Source organism: Saccopteryx leptura, chromosome 4 (genome assembly GCF_036850995.1).
Source record: "Saccopteryx leptura isolate mSacLep1 chromosome 4, mSacLep1_pri_phased_curated, whole genome shotgun sequence".
Taxonomy (NCBI): domain Eukaryota; kingdom Metazoa; phylum Chordata; class Mammalia; order Chiroptera; family Emballonuridae; genus Saccopteryx; species Saccopteryx leptura.
The window spans coordinates 181,209,977-181,232,398 of record NC_089506.1 but is presented as its reverse complement, the minus strand read 5'-3'; the positions used below and the strand labels follow the sequence as shown (position 1 = coordinate 181,232,398).

The window sequence follows — 22,422 nt, the reverse complement described above, 5'->3', positions numbered from 1 at the left end:
GCGTACTGTACATGGATAGCTCCATGGTCTCACCTCAGGTGCAAAAATAGCTCAGTTGCTGAGCAATGGAGCAGCAGCCCCAGATGGACAAAGCATCGCCCTATAGGGGGCTTGCTGGATGGATCCTGGTTGGGGCACATGCGGGAATCTGTCTCTTGGCCTCTCTGCCTCTCACTTAAAATAAGTTTTTATGTACAGACAGGCCCATGTCAGCAGATGGGGGGGAGCGTTGATGCTGGTGCTTTTCTGTCTGTGAAATTAGAGCTAGTTGTGGAGAAGCTGAGGCATGGAACCATTCTAGGAAGACAGAGATACTGGCCTCCATGCTCATATCTGCACCAACTGCACACTCCTGTCCAACACTGAGATTTTCTCCTGTGCAAACAGACACTGCCCCAAACAGGAGTAGCACTGCAGGAAAGAAACTTTCCAGTGGAAACTTGGGAAGTCACAGGAATGTACTGTATGTCCAAAGATTCGTGTTTTGATTTGAGATTGGTTTGGGGCTAAAGCAGAAAAGGAAAGCTGATAGTAATACGCCTTTTGAGGATTCTATTTTTCACAAAGAAAATAAAAGCAACATGGAAAAGAAATACCTGATCATCAGCATTTTGTTCAGTAGTAATACAGACATTTTTACTGGCCCTTGTGTGTGAGAGAGAGAAAGTTAAGTGAAGAAGGATAAAGTAACATAAATGGTTTTTCAAAATAAAGTTTCTTAAAAAAGATCTGTTCTCTCAGCTTCTTTTTCTGTTACACAATCCCAAATTATCAGTTCACAGATTAGTCAATTTTGTGACAAGACAAAAAAATAGCATCGTTTAAAACCATTGTTTCTCACTGAGGCACATCAGAATTACCTAATTTTGTTCCAAATACTGGAAATCACCTTAAAATATTTTCCAAAGAACTGATAAGACAAAAACTATAAAGTTCAAGTGAAAATTGCTGTGTCTGCATTTGCCTAGATGGTAGATTGTTTTTCAGAAGGTAATGGCTGCCACGGGGAGAAAAAAGAACACCACATGGTTCCTTGAGGCTAAGAAATTCAGAGAGACACAGGTTCCTTGGTCGCATCTACGATTTTCCCCACCATCCCTCAACTGCAGTGACTGCTGGGGAGGAGGCACACCCCCTCGGCTGGCTGGGCGTGCCTCCCAATGAAAGGGCACAGTTTTCTCTGGTGGTTTCAGTTTCACATACAGTGTGACTGCAGCAGGACTGCACGCCCCTCGGGGCAGAAGTTGTCCCTTCCGCTGCTCTTGTATCCTGAGAGGGGGCAAGACACACCGCAGGCACTCAGTCAATACCAGCTGCCTTCACACTGCTGCCGGCCAATATGAAAGACTCTGACAAAGGTTTTGATGCTGAAAACAGACGTCGAGGAGGACTGGCCTCTCCGAGTCAAAATGCTCTGTGAAAAAGCAGAGGGCAATGCAGGGAAAAGAAAAGGATGGAACAGACTTGTGCACATTTCTGTCATGTCAGAGCGAACCGCATTTCAAGGGTTTCAAACAACACTCTTAAAAAGTTAGCTATAAAATAGGGATTGTGAGACGTAAATTCAGAGCTAAAAGAAATTCTTACAGTTTTCATCCTGGGCAATGCATTGTAAGGGGATCCCAAAGAAAGACGTATAGCTGTCATTGTACCACACCAGAAGCTCGGTACCCCTGGGAATATCTATACAGGCTCGGTAGAATATATTCGACCTATTCAAAACAAAAGAAAACCCAGCTTAGTAATATGTAGGACTCATGTGCCCCATTCACATTTTTATTGCCCCCAAAAAGCTCTGCCCAGCTCCACCTAAACAGTTACTGTTTGTAATAAAATCGGCACCCCCACCTTATCGTTCCCAGCAACCAATTAGAGCCTGTAACCCAGTATGATAAACAGCTCACAGTTTATTTCCACAGTGTCCCTTCCTAGAGCATCTTGGCTGAAGAGACAGATATTTGGCCCAGGAGACAGCATAAAGGAAGAGCTCGTTAAAAAAAAAAAAAATTCCATCTCAGACTGATGAGAAAATTCTCTCTTTTGGCAAACTGCAGACATTGGTGCTTCAACCTTGTACATAAATTAATACTATTGATTTGTTATTTGAAGGAAAAGCATTATGTGTATTCTCGCAACTTGGCGTTGGGAGGTCTCAGATTTGTAATAGAATTCAACAGCTCTGGGGTCTGAGCGCTGAGAGGAACAAAAATCTTTCCCACTGCCTTCCTTCTAAAGTTTGAGACAGGAGAAGAGAAAAAACCCTCTTATGTGAAGTGGATGGCAATTCAATAAATACAAGAGGATCACTTTGCTCTCTAGCTGAAAGATTACACTCCAAAATGATAGAGTGAAGGTACCAAGAAATAAACATTTTCTATAACAGCTTTGGTACTGTAAAGAAAAATCTACAGATTAAAAAAAAAAAAAAATGAGACGGCAACTGGTTTTCTCAATGAAAAATTGCTACAAATATTAGCCTCAAGTTCAAGATAAAAGTGTTTAGGGTCGGTGGGCCTTAAATTCAGCCTTTCTGTAAGGAATTGGCTGTAGCAGGGCAATTTGTTCCTTGTACAACACTGCAGACAGAAGGCGAGTCCTTCACCACATTTTTCATGGCAGTGAGATATGCACTTGTCAACATATTTTGTCACCGCAAAGTGGCTCTTGGCAATAGGATCATAAAGATCAATAAAAAAGTGCAGATTCTCAATATTTTACTTGCAGCTGCAAAAATTTCATTTATCTTGTTATTTTCCTTACTTGCTGCCATTCTGTCTCACGAGGGCACTGCTAGCTAAGCAGAATGTTTTTTCCCAACATTCTATGAATATCTGACAAAAACTCCAGCCAGTTGTCCGGACCTCACTACCCTTCCTCCCTTCTGCATCCCCAAGAGCTGTGCATTTTATTAATTCTTTCCACCGCTACATAAAAAAAAAAAAAAAAAAATCAAAATTGGAGCCGAGTTATAAATCACTGGCATCTCCTAACTTGAGAAAAATTGAGTCTACTTTGTACTTCACCCTTGTAACATTTCATCTCTCGGTTTGGCTTCCCTTAATATAAACACAGCGCCCGGCAAATGAATGTGCTAAAACCAAATGACACACTTTGCCGCTGAAAGAGCAGAACTGTTTTCGAGCGATGGGTGGTCTTCTGAGGCACGGAGCAGGCTGAAGGGGGAAAAAAATGTGTAAGCGTACACCGTTCCTTACAAGCGGACGGAGCTTCCAAAACTCGCAGAAATCTCTGCATGTTGAAGCACATCAAAGGGATTTTTCCCTTTTCAGATAATATTTCCTTTGCTGACATGTATTTAGTATTGTGGTTGGATGACTCATAAAGATAGCTTCATGGCGTCCCAACACAGTTGAAGCAGAACACATGCCAACAAACATTATTGTCAGCCTCAAAATAAAAACAAAACGTTCAGCTAAGGGTCAATCAATCAAGGGCGCTTTGAAGAAAATTCCATTTAGATATTACAAATCATAACAGAATGAATCTAAACCAGCTGACTTTTTGTGAAGAGGACATTCATGTACAATAAAAATTAGGCTGGCTCTTCGGGGTCCAACTTTTCTATTTTCTTACTCTTGGACGTGGTCACTGGTGATGGATGCCAGTTTTTTAAATTGTGTTTTTGTAGTTCATTTTATAAAGATCTGAAGTAATCGAAAACAGATCGGCAGAGAGAACTTGAAGTTTCAGCGCCATCATGAAAGGGGAGCTATAAAACCCACTTAATATTGACAGATAGGTAATGACTTACTCATGACCACCTCCCTTTTAGGGATTTCTTGCTTCCTCAAATTCAGACTTTGTCTCAAGAGCTCCCTGGGTGCTCGTTACAGAACCAGCCAAACTATCTCTCCCTGAATGGACAAGTACCATCTTTACTAATTCTCTACCTCCGAGTTTCATAAAAACTCGACAGAAATGCAGCAGCAATAAAGGTAAGCCAAGCCTGTACACAGCAGCGCAACCAAACACTGTCGTGCACTACGTCGTTTGAACCGTTATTTCATGAAATATAACTGCCTAGGAAGGCAAGGCAGCGAAAAGTCACATGCTGCCCAAATAGGCTCCTTTTGAGTTAGAGACCTTCAGACAGCAAGCCAGATTTGGGTAGCCTTTAACCTATAAGGGGAATAAAGTTCTTTCACTTTTTTTTTTTAAAGGCTTCATTTAAAAAAAAAAAAAACATTTAAAAAAAGGAAAGGAAAAATAAATAGCCATAGGCAGGGCTCCAAGTTGCCGAGCACAGGGCCCCTGCTTTGATGTGTCAATGGTGCCTAATAAAGCTAAACAGTTGCTTCTGATTCTAAAGGGAGCATGGCTGTTTATAACTGAGGTCATATATTTATATGGCACATGTTTTCGAGGGATTTTGGAGAAAAGAAGGCTTAGTGGTAGGGCTTTTTTCCTATGTGATCTGTTTCTGCCCTCTTGTCTCCAGTCCAGCCTTCTTGAGCACCAAATGGAAAAGCTTGACCAACAGGTGCACCAAGCAGATGTGGCTTAGCCTCTCTTCTCAGGCCCCAGGGGCCGCCCCGTGAGACTCGGAGAGAGGGGGTGGCTCCGCCTCGTCTCTGGGCTTTGAACAAACACCTCGGGAAACCAAGGGGCTTCCCTGCGCTCTGGAACCCCCTGAAACACGTTCTGAATCACCCAAAGACCAAAGCCCAGTGCGTTGGCTCCTTCCCAGGGATCAGGAGAGGTTTCTCTGGCTCAGAGATTGCTGCTGAGCATATGGTTTTGGAAAAGCGGCCCCGGGAAGGCCGAGAGTCCCTGGTTTCCCAGGCCAGGCCTCTGTGCACACGAAACTTCCCTCCGGGAAGAGGGCCCGACAGTGACCGAAAGCGGGAGAAGGGGCTGAATCTCTACTCCTGTTTGTGTGTGCCGTCGTCCGCTGGGGGACTCAGCCGAAGTCAGTGGCTTTGCTGGGCACACTGCGCCGGTGTGGAAGTCCAGGCAAGGATGTAGAGATGAGGGAAAGAGGCCTTTTACGAGGCTCTTGATTCCTGAGTTCTCATGAAATCACGTAAGGAGATTTCAGAAACCTACCCCCCCAAAATTCTGCCAGTCCTTGCAGAGGGTTCTGCAAATATTCCTGCAGATTTGTTTCAAAACTAGCAGCAAGCCTGAATTTGTATATGCAAGCCCAAGGGCTTCCGCTCTGTAAGTGGTAAATCGAGATATACTTTACCTGTACTGAACTACTGTTAGATTCTGCTCTCCGCAGTGCCTTGCACATCGGATATACCTCATCCAGCTCGACTTACTAGGTTCCCCACCATCAATAAAGTGCTGTAGTGTCCCATCTTGGTCATATATCTAGAGAAGAGGTCAGAAGGTCAAGTAGTTAGAATGAATCATCAGCAATCATTTTCCCTGCTTCCCTTGGTGTCTTTATGTGTTGGCTGCAGAAATTTATCGTCCTTAGGTTTTGCTAGTGCTTCCTGATGCTTGTGGAAACTCAACCAGAATTAACAGGAAAATAGTTTTTGGTGATGCAAGTCAATCCCACTTTTCTTATCAAGCCAATCTTCCCTGTGTTAAACATATTTGTGGTATCTCAAGGATGTGACTGACCATGTTTCCCAAAGAATATTTAACCTATTTTGACAGGCTTCTCTTAAGTAATGAGCTGCTGGATAAACAGAGCAAGCTGAAAGGAAAGGCCGCACTGACGTGGCTGAAGCCCCACATGAAAGGCCCCTGGTCCCAGACACAGCTCTGCTCTGAGGCACTGGGAGGCAGCGCCGGCTGCTCAGGAGGCTGGGTGACACCTAGCAGGAGGCAGCTGGGAGCTATGGCGCTACAGAGAACCGGTAAAACAGACTCGGGTTTGGATGAAATAAATGGACTCTCACCTCGCAGAAGATGTGGGACTTCAGCTGTCCGGACCTGAAACTATTAGGAGAGGAGTCATCAAAAAAGAGAGACCCTCGAAAAAGAGAAAGAGAAAAAAAAACAAAAACAAAACTGTGTTCTACGGGTTTAAATGTCCTAACTGAGGTTGGTCTGATAACTACTGCCTCGGGTCATCTCAAACAGATTTTCTTTCAAGACTGCTTTCAAGGAAATGAAATCTGCTTCCAAGCAGGCGATGAGCACGGGACAACACGTCTTACGCCAAACAACCAGCCAGCCAGGCACAGGTGGAGTCGGTGTGGACGGCAGGGGCAATGAGCTCACTCCCAGAAAGCAGGTCCAGCCTGGGCACCGGGGAACACGTGGTCCAGAGGATCGGGAGACCAGGGGCGACATATGCACAGCAATTCTAGAGGGTAACGCCCCATCCCAGGGGCATTCGGGAAGCCAGTGGTACAGTTCTCAAAAGGACCATTGTGAAATCGGGCCTTTTCAAATAAAATCAGCAGTTGGATCTGACACCTGCGAAGGTATTTCCCAGAGCATCCCGAGGAATCGTGTCTCCTGCTCCTCCTGCTAACCAGCGTCTCCACTTCTTTCTAAATAGTCATGGAGAGTAAGTCTTACAGAGAGCCTCACTGCTTACAGGGGGTCCCTAAAATTAGTATGGTCATGTACATTCATTTAGCTCAGTATTTCTATTCACTGGGCCGAAGGGCTTAGTGATAACAGCCTCTCTCCCTTCTTTAATCACCATTTTAAAACAGCTGCGTTTTTTTGTTTTGTTTTTTGCTTTTCTTGAACTCCTCTGTCTCCACCCCAACCTTTCCAGTAACCCCCACAAATAAAAGATAGACATCAATCTAATAAAGACAATTGTTTGAGAAGGTACGACTGCATGGCATGCCAGAATGATCACAGCTGATAATCAATGTAACTTAAGAAGAATGAAGAAGTTCCTAGATCACACTATATTTCAGATAAATGACTTCTTTAAATTCCCAGACTGGGGATGATGGCAGAGGATGGAAACATTTCACATGGTGGACACATCTGCTACATGAGCGATCTAATGACAGACTTGGAATTTAGGTCAGATTACAATGTAGTTATTTTATTGTTGTTTTTGTTTTTGTTTCAAGACACTGGTTCAAAGATTGAAGGTCTCAACCCTGAGCCTGCTGTTGACAGCCCATGTAACACTGAACAAGGCCATTAGTTCCTTAAATGCCACTGTTTATCTGTAATGGAGCCAAAAATGTTGATGGCCCAGCCCTCTGCCCTGTCCTTTCCTCATGAACAAACAAACCTTTCCATGAGCGCTGCTGGTGAAAATAATTATGAAGCATCTGAGAAATAGAATTCTCCTTTGTGCTTCTAGCCAATGTCCCCAACAGCAAGGAAAACTCTGACATTTATATGTGGTGGGTGCTACCTTCAGTGTTAGCTCATCTGAACACCAGACACTAGCCAGCGAGTCTTGCAAACAAATAGTATAAAAAGTGCTTCCTCCTCCACTCTTGCTTCAGCAATCATTTCCTTAAATTGAGCATACTGTGACTGTAGGCATCCTACAATTTTTGCCTGCCTGAAAGAAAAGTAGATGGCTACTTGTCAGACTGTTTCCAAATGTCACACAATGTAGAACATGGCATGAGGGGGAGCCCCCTGGCTTCAGCTAATACTGATATTAAACTACTTCTCATGAAGCTGTGATGAAATTCCCATGCACCTGACCGAGCCCATAACCATGCATCGACTCAGAGTTGAGGAAACTCATCTGACCTTGACTGACCTTTCTTTCTTTCTGTCAGGCCCCCCAAGCCCAGTCATCACCAAATCCAGTTGAATTTGCCTCCTAAACTTTCCATGCGCACCCATCTCTCCCTCTCCAGTTACCTTCCTCACCCAAATCAGCTTCCTTTCCCACCGGAAGTATTGAAACAGTCTCTTAACTGATCTCCCAACAGCTTCTCCAGACCTCCTCCAACCTCTTTTCTAAATGTAGCCAGTGTGATCTTTCACAACACAAATCTGATTACCTCCGCATCATCCAATTCTCCCCAAAATAAAGTTTCATAAATGTCATAAAATGTCAAGGCATAACAATGTACATTCACAGCATGTGGGGAGCTCATCGTGCTCATACGGCCAGCACCCCTATCAGCTCTGTAGAGAAGCCAAACGTGTGTCTCTGCACTTGGCTCAAGATAATCCTGGGCTCTTGCTGTTAAGAGTTAACATTTAAACTCAGTGTTTCTTAAAAGAGAAATGATGGGCCAGAAGGCACTGATGCCTATTTCTGTTCATTCTTCTGATTAAAGGAGAATAAAGGCCCTGGCCGGTTGGCTCAGCAGTAGAGCGTCAGCCTGGCGTGTGGGGGACCCGGGTTCGATTCCCAGCCAGGGCACATAGGAGAAGCGCCCATTTGCTTCTCCACCCCCCCCCCTTCCTCTCTCTCTCTTCCCCTCCCGCAGCCAAGGCTCCATTGGAGCAAAGATGGCCCTGGTGCTGGGGATGGCTCCTTGGCCTCTGCCCCAGGCGCTAGAGTGGCTCTGGTCGCGGCAGAGCGACGCCCCGGAGGGGCAGATCATCACCCCCTGGTGGGCAGAGCATCGCCCCTGGTGGGCGTGCCGGGTGGATCCCGGTTGGGCGCATGCGGGAGTCTGTTTGACTGTCTCTCCCCGTTTCCAGCTTCAGAAAAAAAAAATACAAAAAAAAGGAGAATAAAATTGAGAAAACACCCAAATGTAAGTGCTAAATAGGAATTAGGGACTTCTCAAAAAGGCTCCAGGAACTACTACTTTGGGCTCTGTCTTTACTCTCCATCACTAGCTCAACTTTGTTTCCATTTAAGATCTGTTTTCAAAGTATATATATGGGCATAAAATGCTGCCAGTAACTAAACTATACCAGGACACTGTGCCTGTATCCATGGACTGTACCAGAAAGAGGCTGATGTTCTGCCTCCTAGGTGAGAAGGAGCCACAAGTGGAAATGTTTCAACAGGTTTCAGTCCAGAGGAGCAGCAACAATTTCATGTTCAGGAAATTGTTCTTGGAGGATCCATGAACATCTGCGTTTATGTGACACTAAAGGGAAATTTTAAGTTAGATACCTAATAGATCTAAAAAAAAATCTAAGAAATTTTAAGGAGACAAATTAATGCCAAGACCAAGAGTTATTTTGTTTGCATCACCTTTCAAAAGATTTCAAAGCAGAAAATACTGAAAATCACACACAAAGTGTTCAGACCACTGCTTCAGGATCTATGAAAATGCTAAAAAGGTGGGAAATTCTACCTATTCAAATAGCAGGAATGAAGGCAAGAGAGTTTCATTTAGACCAGGGAAACATTCGTTCTGAAAGAACACTTGAATACGGCACAGTTTTTCTGAAAACTGTGGATTTTATCTTGAATGAACATGAAAAACCAAAGTTTTAGTTTCTGCTTTGTTCTTTCTAAGGGAACTGAACAACTGATCCTTCGGAGGGGAGGGAAATACACACAAAGAAACATATGGGACACTTGGGAGGAAAAGGGTTTTAAACTCCGCAGGGGAAAACCCTCAGAACCATAGAAAATATATTTGGCACATTTGTTTTAGAATGCTGGTTCCAGTGTTGTTGAAAGGGAGTATAAAATGGCACAGTCACATTGAAGGACATTTTGGCACTAATTACAAGTTGACAATATGTATCCTATGATTCAACAGTTTCACTTCTAGGAAGTTACTCCAGTGAAACTCTGATCCATGTGCCTAAGGAGACAAGTTCAAGGGCATTCTTTGTAGCGTTGTTCATAATAATGAATCACTAGAATCATCAGAAGAATAAATAAATTGTGGTTTATTTAAAAGCACTTAAAATGACTGAACTAGCTCTGTTTGTATTAAGATCCAGTTCATATAGATAAATATCAAAAATATATGTTGACTATGAAAATCAGGTTGCAGATTAATGCATATACTACCATTTGTTAATATTTCAAAATATTCAAAAATACAACCCTGGCCAGTTGGCTCAGCAGTAGAGTGTCTTCCCAGCGTGTGGAAGTCCCAGGTTCGATTCACGACCAGGGCACACAGGAGAAGCACCCATCTGCTTCTCCACCCTTCCCCCTCTCCTTCCTCTCTATCTCTCGCTTCCCCTCAGTCAGCCAAGGCTTGATTGGAGCAAAGTAGGCCTGGGCGCTGAGGATGGCTCCATGGCCTCGACCTCAGGTGCTAGAATGGCTTTGGTTGCAATCGAGCAGCAGCTCAGATGGGCAGACATTGCCCCCTGCTGGGCATGTCAGGTGGATCCCAGTCAGATGCATGCGGGAGTCTGTCTGCCGGCCTCCCTGCTTCTCACTTCGGAAAAAAAAAACCCCAAAAACACTCTCCATCATCTATGTTAGTGCATATTGTGATATACATATAGTAATCTATCTATAGACATATTATAAAATTCTGAAAAGGCACACTGGAAGGATTCCTGATAACTTCCTTATAGTGCTGGCCTTGGGAAAGAAGAGGATGGGAGAAAAACAAAGGGAAATGCTTCATTTTTCCTTAAAAAAAAAATCTGAAACAATATGGTAAACTGTTAACATTCTTTTGGTGGCGCCTCTACATTGTGGCCTTTATATATAATACTTGGTGCTTTTCCGATTTTCCCCCCCCCAAAAAAATCAAGGAGAAATAAATAAAAAGAAAACCTAACCATCATTTTTACATTGTAGTTTAGTTTTTGCACACATTGCTGAAATAAAGACGTTGACTGTTTTACACAAGGTTAAAAACTAGACCTGCGTTATCCTCCTGGGAAAAATAGCTGTAGTACCTATCACTACATTACAGCCCGCAGATTTGTTTTGTAATCACTGCTGTTGCTGTTTTAAAACCAGTGTTTTTGGTCTATGCTTTCTCTTCATTTGTATCAATGGCAACAGAGACATAAGTAAAGGAAAGAGCTAATTTTTACCTTTTTAAGGGAATTTTTACAGTTTTCAATCCAAAAACATTTACTGGGATGCACCGTATGAGGTTGAAATAACGATCACAAATTCTTCCTCCTGACAAACTGTGCATGGCATTAACTGAAAACCACCATGCAGAAGGTGCGTTTCAGTGTCATCCTGGATATTACGAAGCTCCACTCTCCTCTCTCCCATTATCTATTTTCCTAGAACAAGAATCTACTTTAAATGAGACAGTATGACTAAGAAATGCACCAACGCTGTATGTTATCAACCCTGGTCATGAGTGGCTTGTCCTCGGCTTTGTCATTTATGAGTGCTGCCAACTTACATTAATAATAATAATAATAATAATAAACCATAAAAACAATGAAAACCAGAGACTGACTTGGGCCCATTTTAACATAAAAACAAGAAAGCCATCTTCTGAATGATAAAAACTGTGTGTACATTGGTGGCTCTGAGAAATCTATTTCTCTTAAAGTTGTGCACTTAGTGGCTCTCAGGTTAAATCCAGGCAGTGAGCAATATTGTTTTTCCTCCACAGTGTTATTAAAATTTGAAAATGTTACCTACTGTCTCACTTTTTTGGGGGGGAAATCAAAATATGGGTCTCCATTCTCTGGCAATCATCCACTGAAGCCGAGAAAATCAAGGTGGCCCCTTCAGATCAGCCATGTGTTTTTCTAGTTCTCCACAGTCCCTACCACTCCCTACTGTCTCAATGTCCTTCACTAATTCACTTACCCGCCTGGCCTCGTTAAGCAACTAAGCATGTGATCCCAGCTGTAAGGGATCACTGCTACCCCTTAAAGCCAGCCAGCTACAGCTGGGGCCCCTTTTGAGGGGACTGTTTGAACTGATAGCCTGGGAACACTGCAAACACTCATCACTCCCGTGCTGCCCAGAAGACACCCGCTGACTTGAGAGCCCAGCTCTCTGTGCTGTAGTTTTCCAGGGTGTGGGAGTGCAGAGAAAAGCACTCATTTCTTCCATCTTTACTGGCAGAGGCTTTCAGTGCTCTTTTTAATCAAGGGATCCCCTTTAGTTCAAAGAAGTCTTCGATGTAATTCTATTAGAAAAACAGATGAAAAAGTTACCCTGGTCTACTATCAAAATGGATAAAAGGTCAGTCCATCAGGAACACCCCACCACTCAGCGAACCTCGCCCTGGCTCTCGGAGGTGGTTCCTGGAACGTCAGCCAGGGCCTGCGGTGAACTGAGGGACCCTGTTTGGAAAACCACAGGCAGCACACTTCCTCCAGGAGGGAGACCTCCGTGAAGAGCCCAGCCACCAAGTCTTCCGCTGGAACACGAGTACCTTGGCCACTTGGAGGGCATAGGAAAATCAGATTTGGAAGGGACCTCACAGGCCACCTGCTCCAACCTGATGAGTTTATACAGAAGGAAACGGAGTCTCCAGAGACTGGTGGCTTGGACAAAGGAAGACTACTGCTGGTCGGCGGCGGGGTGTGGTCCCGTCCCCAGGCGTCCCCTTCCAGCCCTCTGCCTTCCTCATTTCATCCTGCAGACACCCAGAAGAGAGTCAGCGATCTTAACAGAAGGAACTTGAATTACAACTAAAACATTAACCTGCTCCTCCCAGAACCTGGATCCCTGAATTTTGTCATGAAAAAAAGAAAAGGACCGGAAGGTTTTCTATGAAAAGGATCAGCCAGTTTTCAGGGAGCGGGGAGACATCTCAGGCTCCCTCTCCTAGGTCGCCACACATGGGCGTGGCCCCGTGCCGATACCCCAGACTCCAGCCTTTGGTTTTGTGCTAAAACGCCAGCCTCTGTCAGCTTCCGCTGAGCAGCTGATGTGCGGGAGTGTATTTTATGCCCAAACATCTAACACAGGGCCCAGCACATAAGAGGAACTCAAAACACGCTCAAGTGAACTGGGCTGAATTCTCACAATAATTCTTAAGCTTCTCTTAAAGCCCTCAGACTTTATTCAATGCTTTAGAAGAAATCACCACTAAATACCATTAAAACTGCATTCTAAGCACTACCAAAGAGGGCTTTTTCAGGAAAATAGGACATCCTCCTTGAACCTCCTTTCAAGTCTATGAAATTGAAGGGTGAGTTTCATAGGATGATTAAAACACATTAAGCAAGTACCACAGAAATGGGCTAAGGAGAGGTTTTTTGAGGACCCAGCACTGTTTTTCGGTTCTTCTCAGGGATCAAGGAATGGATAGATAAAGATGGAGTCTCAGATTTCCTCTACCTGGGCTCCACCTTCCTGTACAATTCAGAAAACTAGGGTTTCCATAATCAAACGTATTAGCGATTAGAGAAACTCATTTGAAAAATTTACTGTTTGCCAAGATGGATAAAAGTGTTTTACCGTGAGATTCCTCTGAGTCAGGAGGTCAGGGTGCAATATTGCGTGGGCCCGTAGAGAGCTACAGGCGACAACACTGCTTTGACCGTGGCAAGTTAAAACCAGAATACCTCTGTTGCTAAATAAAAGATGTTACTTTTTAATAGTATGGTTGTCAGTGGAGACTTTCTTAAGTATGATCGGTGAAAACGTGAGATGCAACTGAACGGAGTGGACGGAGTGCAGAGGTTAAAAGCACGCGTGTGGGTGTCAGCTCCAATACTGTGAGTTACAGCTGTGGCCCCGCCTCAGGTGACCATGTGACCTGGGGCAGTTGCTAACTCCTTGAGGAAGCTGATATCATTGTTGGGGGGAAAAAAATGGTGCTAATGATGGTCCCTATATCAAAGGACTGATAGGAAAATCAGATGACTCAAGCGGGCACTAGGCACACAGTAAAAGTCCAGAGAGCATTAACTAGCTTTTAAGCCATCACTATAATTATACGGGACATGTCAGCCCAGGCACAATCTGCTAACCTGCTCGGGAACACTGACCACGAGATAATAGGTGCAGCTGTATGCAAACTCGTGATTGCTAAAGTCACCACATCATAAGCTCAACGAGAGCAGAAATACATTTCAGATATTTTTCAAACCCATAGCTACCTTATACAAGGCTTTGTACATACCAGGAAATCAACTTCTCTTTGGAGAAAGAGAGGGAGAAGAGAAAAAAATGGAGATGAAATAAGTGAGGTGTAGGAATAAACCAGTCATTCTAATTCATGGTTTTATTTCCCAGATGGGTCTATCAAAAAATAAATAAATAAAACAAAATATTTAAAATGCTAGATGAACGTGACTACTATCTAGGAAATAATAAAGAAGCATTTCTTCAGTCCTACAGTCTCCATTTCCTAAATTGAATCAGTCTTTGGTTTAATACAGAGTTGTGCAAAAGTCATCCAAAAGACACCAGGCACCCACCATACCTTTCAGAGTATTTCATGTCTGCAACTGACAGCTAGCTATTACATGTGTTTTCATTCATTATGGCTTTGGGACCCCAACAGACTCTCACTGAACATCTCCTATCCTGCAGGATCGCTTGACCTCTGAAGCCACTTGACACTTCTGGCCGGAGAAGGGTCCAATTTACAGTGCCTCATTTCTACATGAACAGTGGACGCGTTCAAGGCAGGTGAGCTGCCTGTGTAATCCGGTGCACTTGGATGAAGGGCAGGAAGCATTTGTGGATGGCAGCCTGGAGCATCAGCTCAACAGAGACCCCAGCGAGCCAGGGTTCTGGGTGTTGCTTCCAAGGTAGAGAGGAAGACAGCAAGAACACCTCTGTGATTGCCTGACTCTTTTAACTTTTCCAATCAAGCTCAAGCAAGGCGTGAGAAGAGAAACCCTAAAACAATGCTTTAAAAATGAATGAAAGCATTTGCCCCACCTTTTAATACAAAAAAAAAAAAAAAAAACCAGCAAGTCACACACATTTGTGTAGGGTTTTAGTTTATAAAGTACTTTCACAAGCTTACTTGGGCCTTATAACTGACCTGGGAGGTAGGCTGAAACATTATTCTGTTTTACAGGTAAGAAAATTTGGCCTGAGAAGGTCACATGACTGTCCCACAGCCATACAGTTGGTGAATGTGACACGGCTGAAACACTCCTGAAAGGCAGGCTATCGTGTTATCGCTTTATTCATCACATCACATCTGTCCAACGGGGGGAAATAGTAGAGCTTTTTCTTTAAAACATCTGAAATTCTCCAAATGAGGGCCATAATAATGTTCATAATGATTAATAATGTCATTTATAAAACAAACCCCTATTTTCAGAGTAAATCTCAATTTGGTGAGAATTACTTAATCTGTCAGTAAAATTTACACAAAGCAATCTTGCAGTAGATAAAGATACAACTCCCCAATGTTCTCCCTTCCCTGGCGATGTGCCACAATGGCCAGGAACATTGAAACCGGGGTAGGCACACATCTGTGGATAAAGATGCATTTTTACAATGAAAAATTCTTCCTTATAGCATATACTAGCTACTGTGGCCATATTTATTTGTGTTCAGTTTTTCAACTTTTTTCTCAATTATAGAATACTATTGGTTTCTTTTCTTCATTTCAATTAATATCTTCTTCCTCCTCCCTCCACTAGAATTAACGTATTTTGTTGTTATTTCTCATTTTAAAAAAAACCTCTTTCCTCTTACTTTGGTTTGGAGTATTTTGGAATGTTTAGAATGGCAAGATTCTGAGACAAGGCTTCAAAGTCCAAGTAATAAACACCCCATAAAGTAAATGAGTAATGATTATATATAGCATCGTTGTATTTTCAGTAATGCTGATATAAAGCTATATACTGTACTTTGTCAATTCCCATTCATCAAGCCCCAGAAATATTAGAAAATCATTAGAGGTTTATGTTGAGCTTGCAGAGAATACTAACATATACGTCAAGACTGAAAATATGGTCATCAGAAAAACAGTTGAAAAGTGTCAATAAACTGTAAAACACCCGGGGTGGGTTTGTGAAGCCTGTATCAGGGAGTCGGCCATGTGAAGAAATGGAAATGGGTATTTTGGTCACACTGTGGGTCAGCTGCTGTTATGTGTCAGGCTAGCAGAAGAGACAGGGTGACTCAGGATTCCAGCGCAGGGACCTGGGAACTCCTGAGAGCTGCTGAGCATTTGGTGAGTCCTACTTATCTCCGAGGACGCCGGCAGCCATCAATGCGAAGCCTGCCATCCATCAATCCGGAGTCCTCTTCAGACATCCTCTGTCTGTTGATCAGAGGAAGACTTTGGGGAATTAGGTCTCCATTATCAGGATTTTGTCTGTGATCTGTACAAGCCAGAAAACCTTTAACTTCTCACTTGGCAGAAGCATATATGCTGGAAAAGTCCTGACAGTTCATTCATTTTGCTCCATCCTGGAGCCAGCTGATGTCTGACTGGTGAGACCCACCCTCTTTGATGTTGCACTCTTTGGAGAGTGCCCTGCTGTGAAAAAAATTTTATCCGTCCAAATTAAAGAGAAATATTTCTGCACCCAGCTGCTAGCTGTGACATGTTTGCCATTTTTCAGGGCACTGGCTTGGTGCCATCCACAGGCTCGGTTGCAAACCTATCTTTCCCCTCTCCTCCGTTGCAGAAATAATATCCACAGTGCATAACTGTCTCCAGGGTCCACACAACATCAACACCAAAAAGGAAAAGACTGCTAATCCTGCATTGCTAAGAACAGCCTCAGAAATATTTCCATGTAGCTATTTTTTTCATTTCTTTCTTTTTTTTTTTAGTATTCTCATTAATGTCTTTCACAAACTGTAAAATTCTTTGACGCAATTCACCCACTTAAACATTGCTTTTATTCAGTTTACTGAAAACCTGGTTTTTATTTAAAGTAACCAAAAGTCCTGACTTCTGTTACACATATTTACAAATGCAATGAATTTGGAGCCTGTGAAAGCTTGTTTCCTAGCACCAAGTCCACCTTCAAAAACGGACATTTGCTCAGTGGAGAGAGATCTGTGTAAATGAAGAAAAACTCTCACGAAAGCTTGAATAAACACTGAGATCAAAGTAACCCAGAACGCCTGTACCTTCTCATATTTGTTAAGTGCCACCGGGGGCTTATAAAGGCTGCTGCCATGCACTGTGTGTGTGATAAACAAAGGGCAGCTCAGGTTAGTGCCCCGTTCTTCTCCATACGCGAAGATGAAGGAGGAAAACACCGCAGCCGCCTGCAAGCCTCCCGTTCTGGCCTCTTCTGCTCTTCTCCCTCGTTTTCCCTCCTGCCGAGGTGGGAAGGGACCGGTGGAGCCAGACCTCAGCACTTGGGGCAGGCAGGGAATCCTGCGTTCAGACCACCGATCCTGATCGCAGGCCGACCAGAAAAAACACACAACCCCTCGTCCTCCTTTCCCATATCAGTCAAGGCGGGTTGAGAAAAAAATAGACAACAGAGACATGCTAGAAGTGAGAAAGGATCAATTTTGGAAAAGAAACCAGAGGAAGGTCTCAGTTAACGTGCTCTTCCACTTGGAAAAGACAAAACGTTAAAGTTTTCCACCAAACAGAAAAGGGGACCATAATTTTGTGAAAATAATTCTAGAAATATTATCATTGTGAGCTGATGGGCTTTGCACCTTATGAACAATAGTATACCCAGGAGTTCTGCACTAGAGAACTAGAAAATACCACATTAAAGTTACTGCACACACTGTGGCACACACTTGAATTCTCCATATGGTTTATGCGATATTCCTTATGGAGTACTTTTTAACCCTTACTATAGAGGAAATTTCTGGTTTACAAATTCTAGTGGGTGTAACACTACATAGACCTTGGTGAAAACTATTACTGATTTTACACTTCAACATGGCAGCTAATGAAGAACACGATTTCCAAGAAGCAGCGTGGACCAAAGCCTAGTTGCAAACTGCTATGTTAGACAGCAATCGTATGAAATGCTTACCAGGAAGTGAGCAGGGAATACCCGTTTAAAAAAAATCAGAGGCTACTTCCATGTATGTGCAGACACACACACCCTCTTTTTTTTTTTTAGCAAGAACTTTCTGAAGACACAAAATATTTGTCCCAATGAAGTAATGGTTTCCTATGGTTTTACTTTCTTTTCAGAGCAGACTACAGCTTTATTTCTTCGCTCAAATGTGTCACTCTCTAAATTATTATGTTTCCCTAAATCTACGACATTCTTTTCCTAACCACACCAATAAAGTATGATTGTCAGACACACTTTATTAGAGGGAAAGTGACCAGCTCTCTATTCAAGGTACAAAACATATTTTGAGATCTTAAGTAACTTAGGAGACAGTCTTTACATCAAGGCGAGACAGCACTGAACATGCACTCCAATTGACACCAGTCTGCCACCCTGAGTCCCGGGACAACAGCAGAGATATTATCAATTTGCATAGTCATAGTGCTTCCAAAGTGGGAGTGTGAGGGTCACAACTGACCTAGACCAGCCATGGTCCCGAGGGAAAGTCCCCGGAAGTTGCTGTCCTCCCAAGATAACTGCTTACAGGAAAAACCTAATGAAATTCCAAGTTTGTCCTAGAACGAGAGACATGGGACAGGGATGCATTTTGGCCTCTCTGAACCATTTTTCTTGAAGGAAGGGTTGCACAGTTGTACAGAGGACTGCACGATACACTCATTTGCCACAGGTCTCCTCCCCATCAAGATCCAGAAGATGAGGCACCGAGGGAAAAGAAGGTGATGGCGGTAATGGTGAGCCTCGAGGTGGACTTCTGACCTTCCTGATGACATTCTTTCAACAAACATTTAGTAAGCAGCTAGTATGTGCCAGCCGCCATGCCTAACAGGGCATGTAAAACTAAAGACCCAGTCCCTATCCTCAAATCATTTACAGTTCAATAGGAGAGATGCCAACATAAATAAATCTGAAGACATTTATTCTCGCACCACAATCTGTAGATTTTCCCATCTAAACTTTGGACATGATGTCTGGAATGGGGTTGCTAGGTGTAGGAAGGGTCATCCATCACAATTTTACAAAAAGAATATCAGAACTTAAAAGGTTAAAGCTAGTTGTTTAAACATATCTGGACTGTTGAAGGCAGCATTAAACAAATGCTTGATTAAAATCTGCCAGACTAGCACTGACCAGGCAATGGTGCAGTGGATAGAGCGTTGGACTGGGACGCAGAGGACCCGGGTTCAAGACTTCGAGGTCCCCAGCTTGAGCGTGGGCTCATCGGGTTTGAGCAAAGCTCACCAGCTTGGACCCAAGGTCACTGGCTCAAGCAAGGGGTTACTTGGTCTGCTGTAGCCCCACCGTCAAGGCACATATGAGAAAGCAGTCAATGAACAACTAAAGTACCACAAAGAAAAACTGATAATTGATGCTTCTCATCTCTCTCTGTTCCTGTCTGTCTGTCCCTATCTATCCCTCTCTCTGTCTCTGTAAAAAGAAAAAAAAAAAAAGAATCTGCCAGACTATAACCACAGTGAGGGCAAAGATAAAATTTGTCTTGTTTGCCATAATATCCCTGATAATTAACAGAGTTTAGCTTACTGTAGTACCTGGTGTTCAGTAAATGGTTGGTTGGTTGGTGGGTTGGTTAAATGGATAGGAAGATAAAAAGATAGATGGCCACAATAATAGAAATGAAAGGATACAATAACTTCTAGGTCCCCAAGCACTAAGGGCTAGACCATGTCTTTCTGTTCTCTGGGCAGGTCAACACAGCTAGGGCAGAGCTGAAAATCCAACAGGGAGATTGTGTTTTTTATTTCTTTCATTATTTTTTATTTTTATTTTTAGATTTTTATTTATTCATTTTGGGGAGAGAGAAAGAGAGGGAGAGAACAAGGGAGGAGCAGGAAGCATCAACTCCCATATGTGCCTTGACCAGGCAAGCCCAGGGTTTCGAACCCGTGACCTCAGAGTTCCAGGCTGACTTTACCCACTGCGCCACCACAAGCCAGGCCAACTGGGAGAATATTAAGGATTGCAACATTACCTGAAAAAGTGTGCTCTGCCTCATTGGCTAAAATGAACACTTCTTTTATTATTTTTTTCTCTTAGTTCTTTAGGTTTTTTTTTCAGCTTTATTTAGGTATAAATGACAAATAAAATTATAAGATATTTGAATTGTACCTTGTGGTGATTTTATATGCTATGCATTGTGAAAAAAAAACCCTTCCCATATTATTAATATATCCATCACCTTCACATAATTATCTTCTTCTTTTTATGAGATTATTTAAGTTTAAATAGTTTAAACTGTAAAAATGCTCAACAGTCTCTGCGTCGCTGAGGCCGCTACAAAGCAGCTGGATGGAGACCAGTCACTGGCGAGGCCAGGAACACACCTGCCTCTCTGCCAGTGGTCCCACCTCCCATCCCAACGCCAGGAACACACCTGCCTCTCTGCCAGTGGTCCCACCTCCCATCCCAACGCCAGGAACACACCTGCCTCTCTGCCAGTGGTCCCACCTCCCATCCCAACGCCAGGAACACACCTGCCTCTCTGCCAGTGGTCCCACCTCCCATCCCAATACCCCCCCCAGTGTCTCCTGCTGAGGGTTACTGTCACTCCCCCTAGTCTTCCCTGCAGGGGACTCCCTTTCTACCCTCCACCCATCGCGCTTCAGTCCAGCGTTCACTCGCATCAGGATCCCGGCATTTTCACTCCTAGCTATAAACCTAGGGAAAGGTGCTAATCCTGGAAAGAATATTTGCATTTTGAGCTTTACCCCATTCAGGTGAGGCTAAAATGGCAGCACAATGCCATTCAAAAGAAATTCAAAGCACCCTAGCAGGTGAGGCTATCCTGGGAGAACAAATGGCCAAGTTCCGGGACTCTTCCTATTGCCTGCCTGGCTGTTTTTGTCCTTGCAGGGACCCAAGGTGGGGCCTGGCACTGTGTTGCTGCAGTTCCAGGACAGGAGCACAGACTTCCTCCCACAGGCGGAGGCTCAGGTAGGAGCTCTGAGCCCAGGTGGGAGCTCAGAGGAAAACGTGCAGGATTCCGATGCCGCGGCCACCCCGGCTCCTCCTGCAGAAGAGTCTTCTGTGGAAACTTCAGAGGGTGTGCCGGCAGGGCCCCTCCACAAAGGGCTCATGTTTAGACCTCTGAAGTCATTTTCTAACGAGGCTATACATACAATCGCACAGACAGACTGACAGGATTAAAAGGAAGCCTTCTTTGCACACTCTTAAACCTGGGTCTTGAGACTGGACCACACCGCCTGTAGTGAGCCATAAACGAACATTTTTATAAATCCCGTAATTAACTTATGAATAGCACAATTATATGTTTCTGGTATTAAAAGTATTAAGTTGTTAAAGGTAAACATTTAAAGTATACCCCTGTTTTTGCAACCCTGTTTTGCCTTTTTTTTTTTTTTTTCATTTTTCCATATATCAAGGGCCTCAGAAAATGGAAGGGGCTCAGGCTCCCCAACAGCCCTCGCTCAGGCTTGCCGAGAAAGCTCCTTTCACTGTCAGGCCAGAGGGCTGGCCAGTGTGTGGCTGGCACTGGAACACGGAGCTTACCCACTGAGAGACAGTCCTGTGCTCCTGGACAGGCGACTCCATTCCACAGGGCACGATTCTCCGGAAATCCAACCGAGAGATCCGGTAAACCTGAATGTCTGGGGCCCGAGGTTTGCAAAATCCTCTGGTTAGCAGAGGGCTGACTAATGTCAACACCAAAGCAAAGCAAGCACCTAACCACCACATTGTTGTAACCTGTATGCTTCCTAAGTCTTAGACAAGACCTAGGATTCACTTTCCACAGGCTAGAAGAAGGAAAGAGATCTCTTACACTGGGGTCCACAGAAAGGTTTCAGAGAAGGCTACAAAAATCTCAAGAAAATAATGTATGTGCATCTAAGTAATCTTCTAGAAAGACGGTCCATAGATTTTAGTAGATTTTCAAAGCGGGTATATTTACACACACACACACACACACACACACACACACACACACACACACACACACTGAGTCTAAAAAGTACTGCAAAATTCCACACGTTCAGCTGGACGGTACTGAATGAAAAGGAGATAAAAACATGTGTGAATAAGCTAGAATTCTTGAGGTGTTTTATGTACGTTTGAGGAGGTGCTTTTCAAGACAAGTGTCTCTGGTCTCTGAATTACTTGATCTCATCATAATTTCTGAGCTTCCTATGTTACTTTCAATGTATTTTCATTTTGTATTGGATTGCAACTCTTTTGATGTACTGAATGTGCCTAAATCTCTGACCACAGTTCCAGGACCACTAGAAAAGTAAACTGGACTATAGTCTGTTGGTTGCTTTATTTCATAAAACAGGTATTTTTAGATTAGAGACCATGTAAGCGGGCTGGATTACAACATGCAGCTCAGTGTTTCGGCTCTGTGAATATTAACCATGGCCTATTCTGGATTTAGTGAGTCAACAGTTATTAATACCCCGAAGCATCCCCTTTCAGCTTTGATCAAACCCTTTGAGGGCACCATTTTTTCCTACTAATCACATACTATCAGTCTATCCAAGAGAACCACTTGCTTCGTAACCTATAAATGTTTTATAAATTGAAGCACTTTTTATCTTTCTCTAGCTTATGCCTTTATAGTTCCTAGTTCATTCGTTGGTAGTTGAGCTACAAATCAGAAACCCTAGGTTCTATTCTGATGAGGGCAGCTGACTTTGAGAAGCAGTAAATCAGTTCACCTGACTCTGCACGTCCTCCAATGTG

General features: G+C 43.5%; 1 protein-coding gene across 1 annotated transcript in view; it reads right to left on the bottom strand.

Moving 5' to 3' along the window:
- PRDM6 (PR/SET domain 6) overlaps positions 1-22,422 on the bottom strand; it is a 104,101-nt gene that overhangs the window by 30,304 nt on the left and 51,375 nt on the right. Inside the window, exons 3-4 of the mRNA XM_066379923.1 lie at positions 5,210-5,337; positions 1,588-1,712 (exon numbers count right to left, since the gene is read on the bottom strand). Of these exons, the coding sequence (XP_066236020.1) occupies positions 1,588-1,712; positions 5,210-5,337 (253 nt within the window). The remainder of the gene's footprint in view (positions 1-1,587; positions 1,713-5,209; positions 5,338-22,422) is intronic.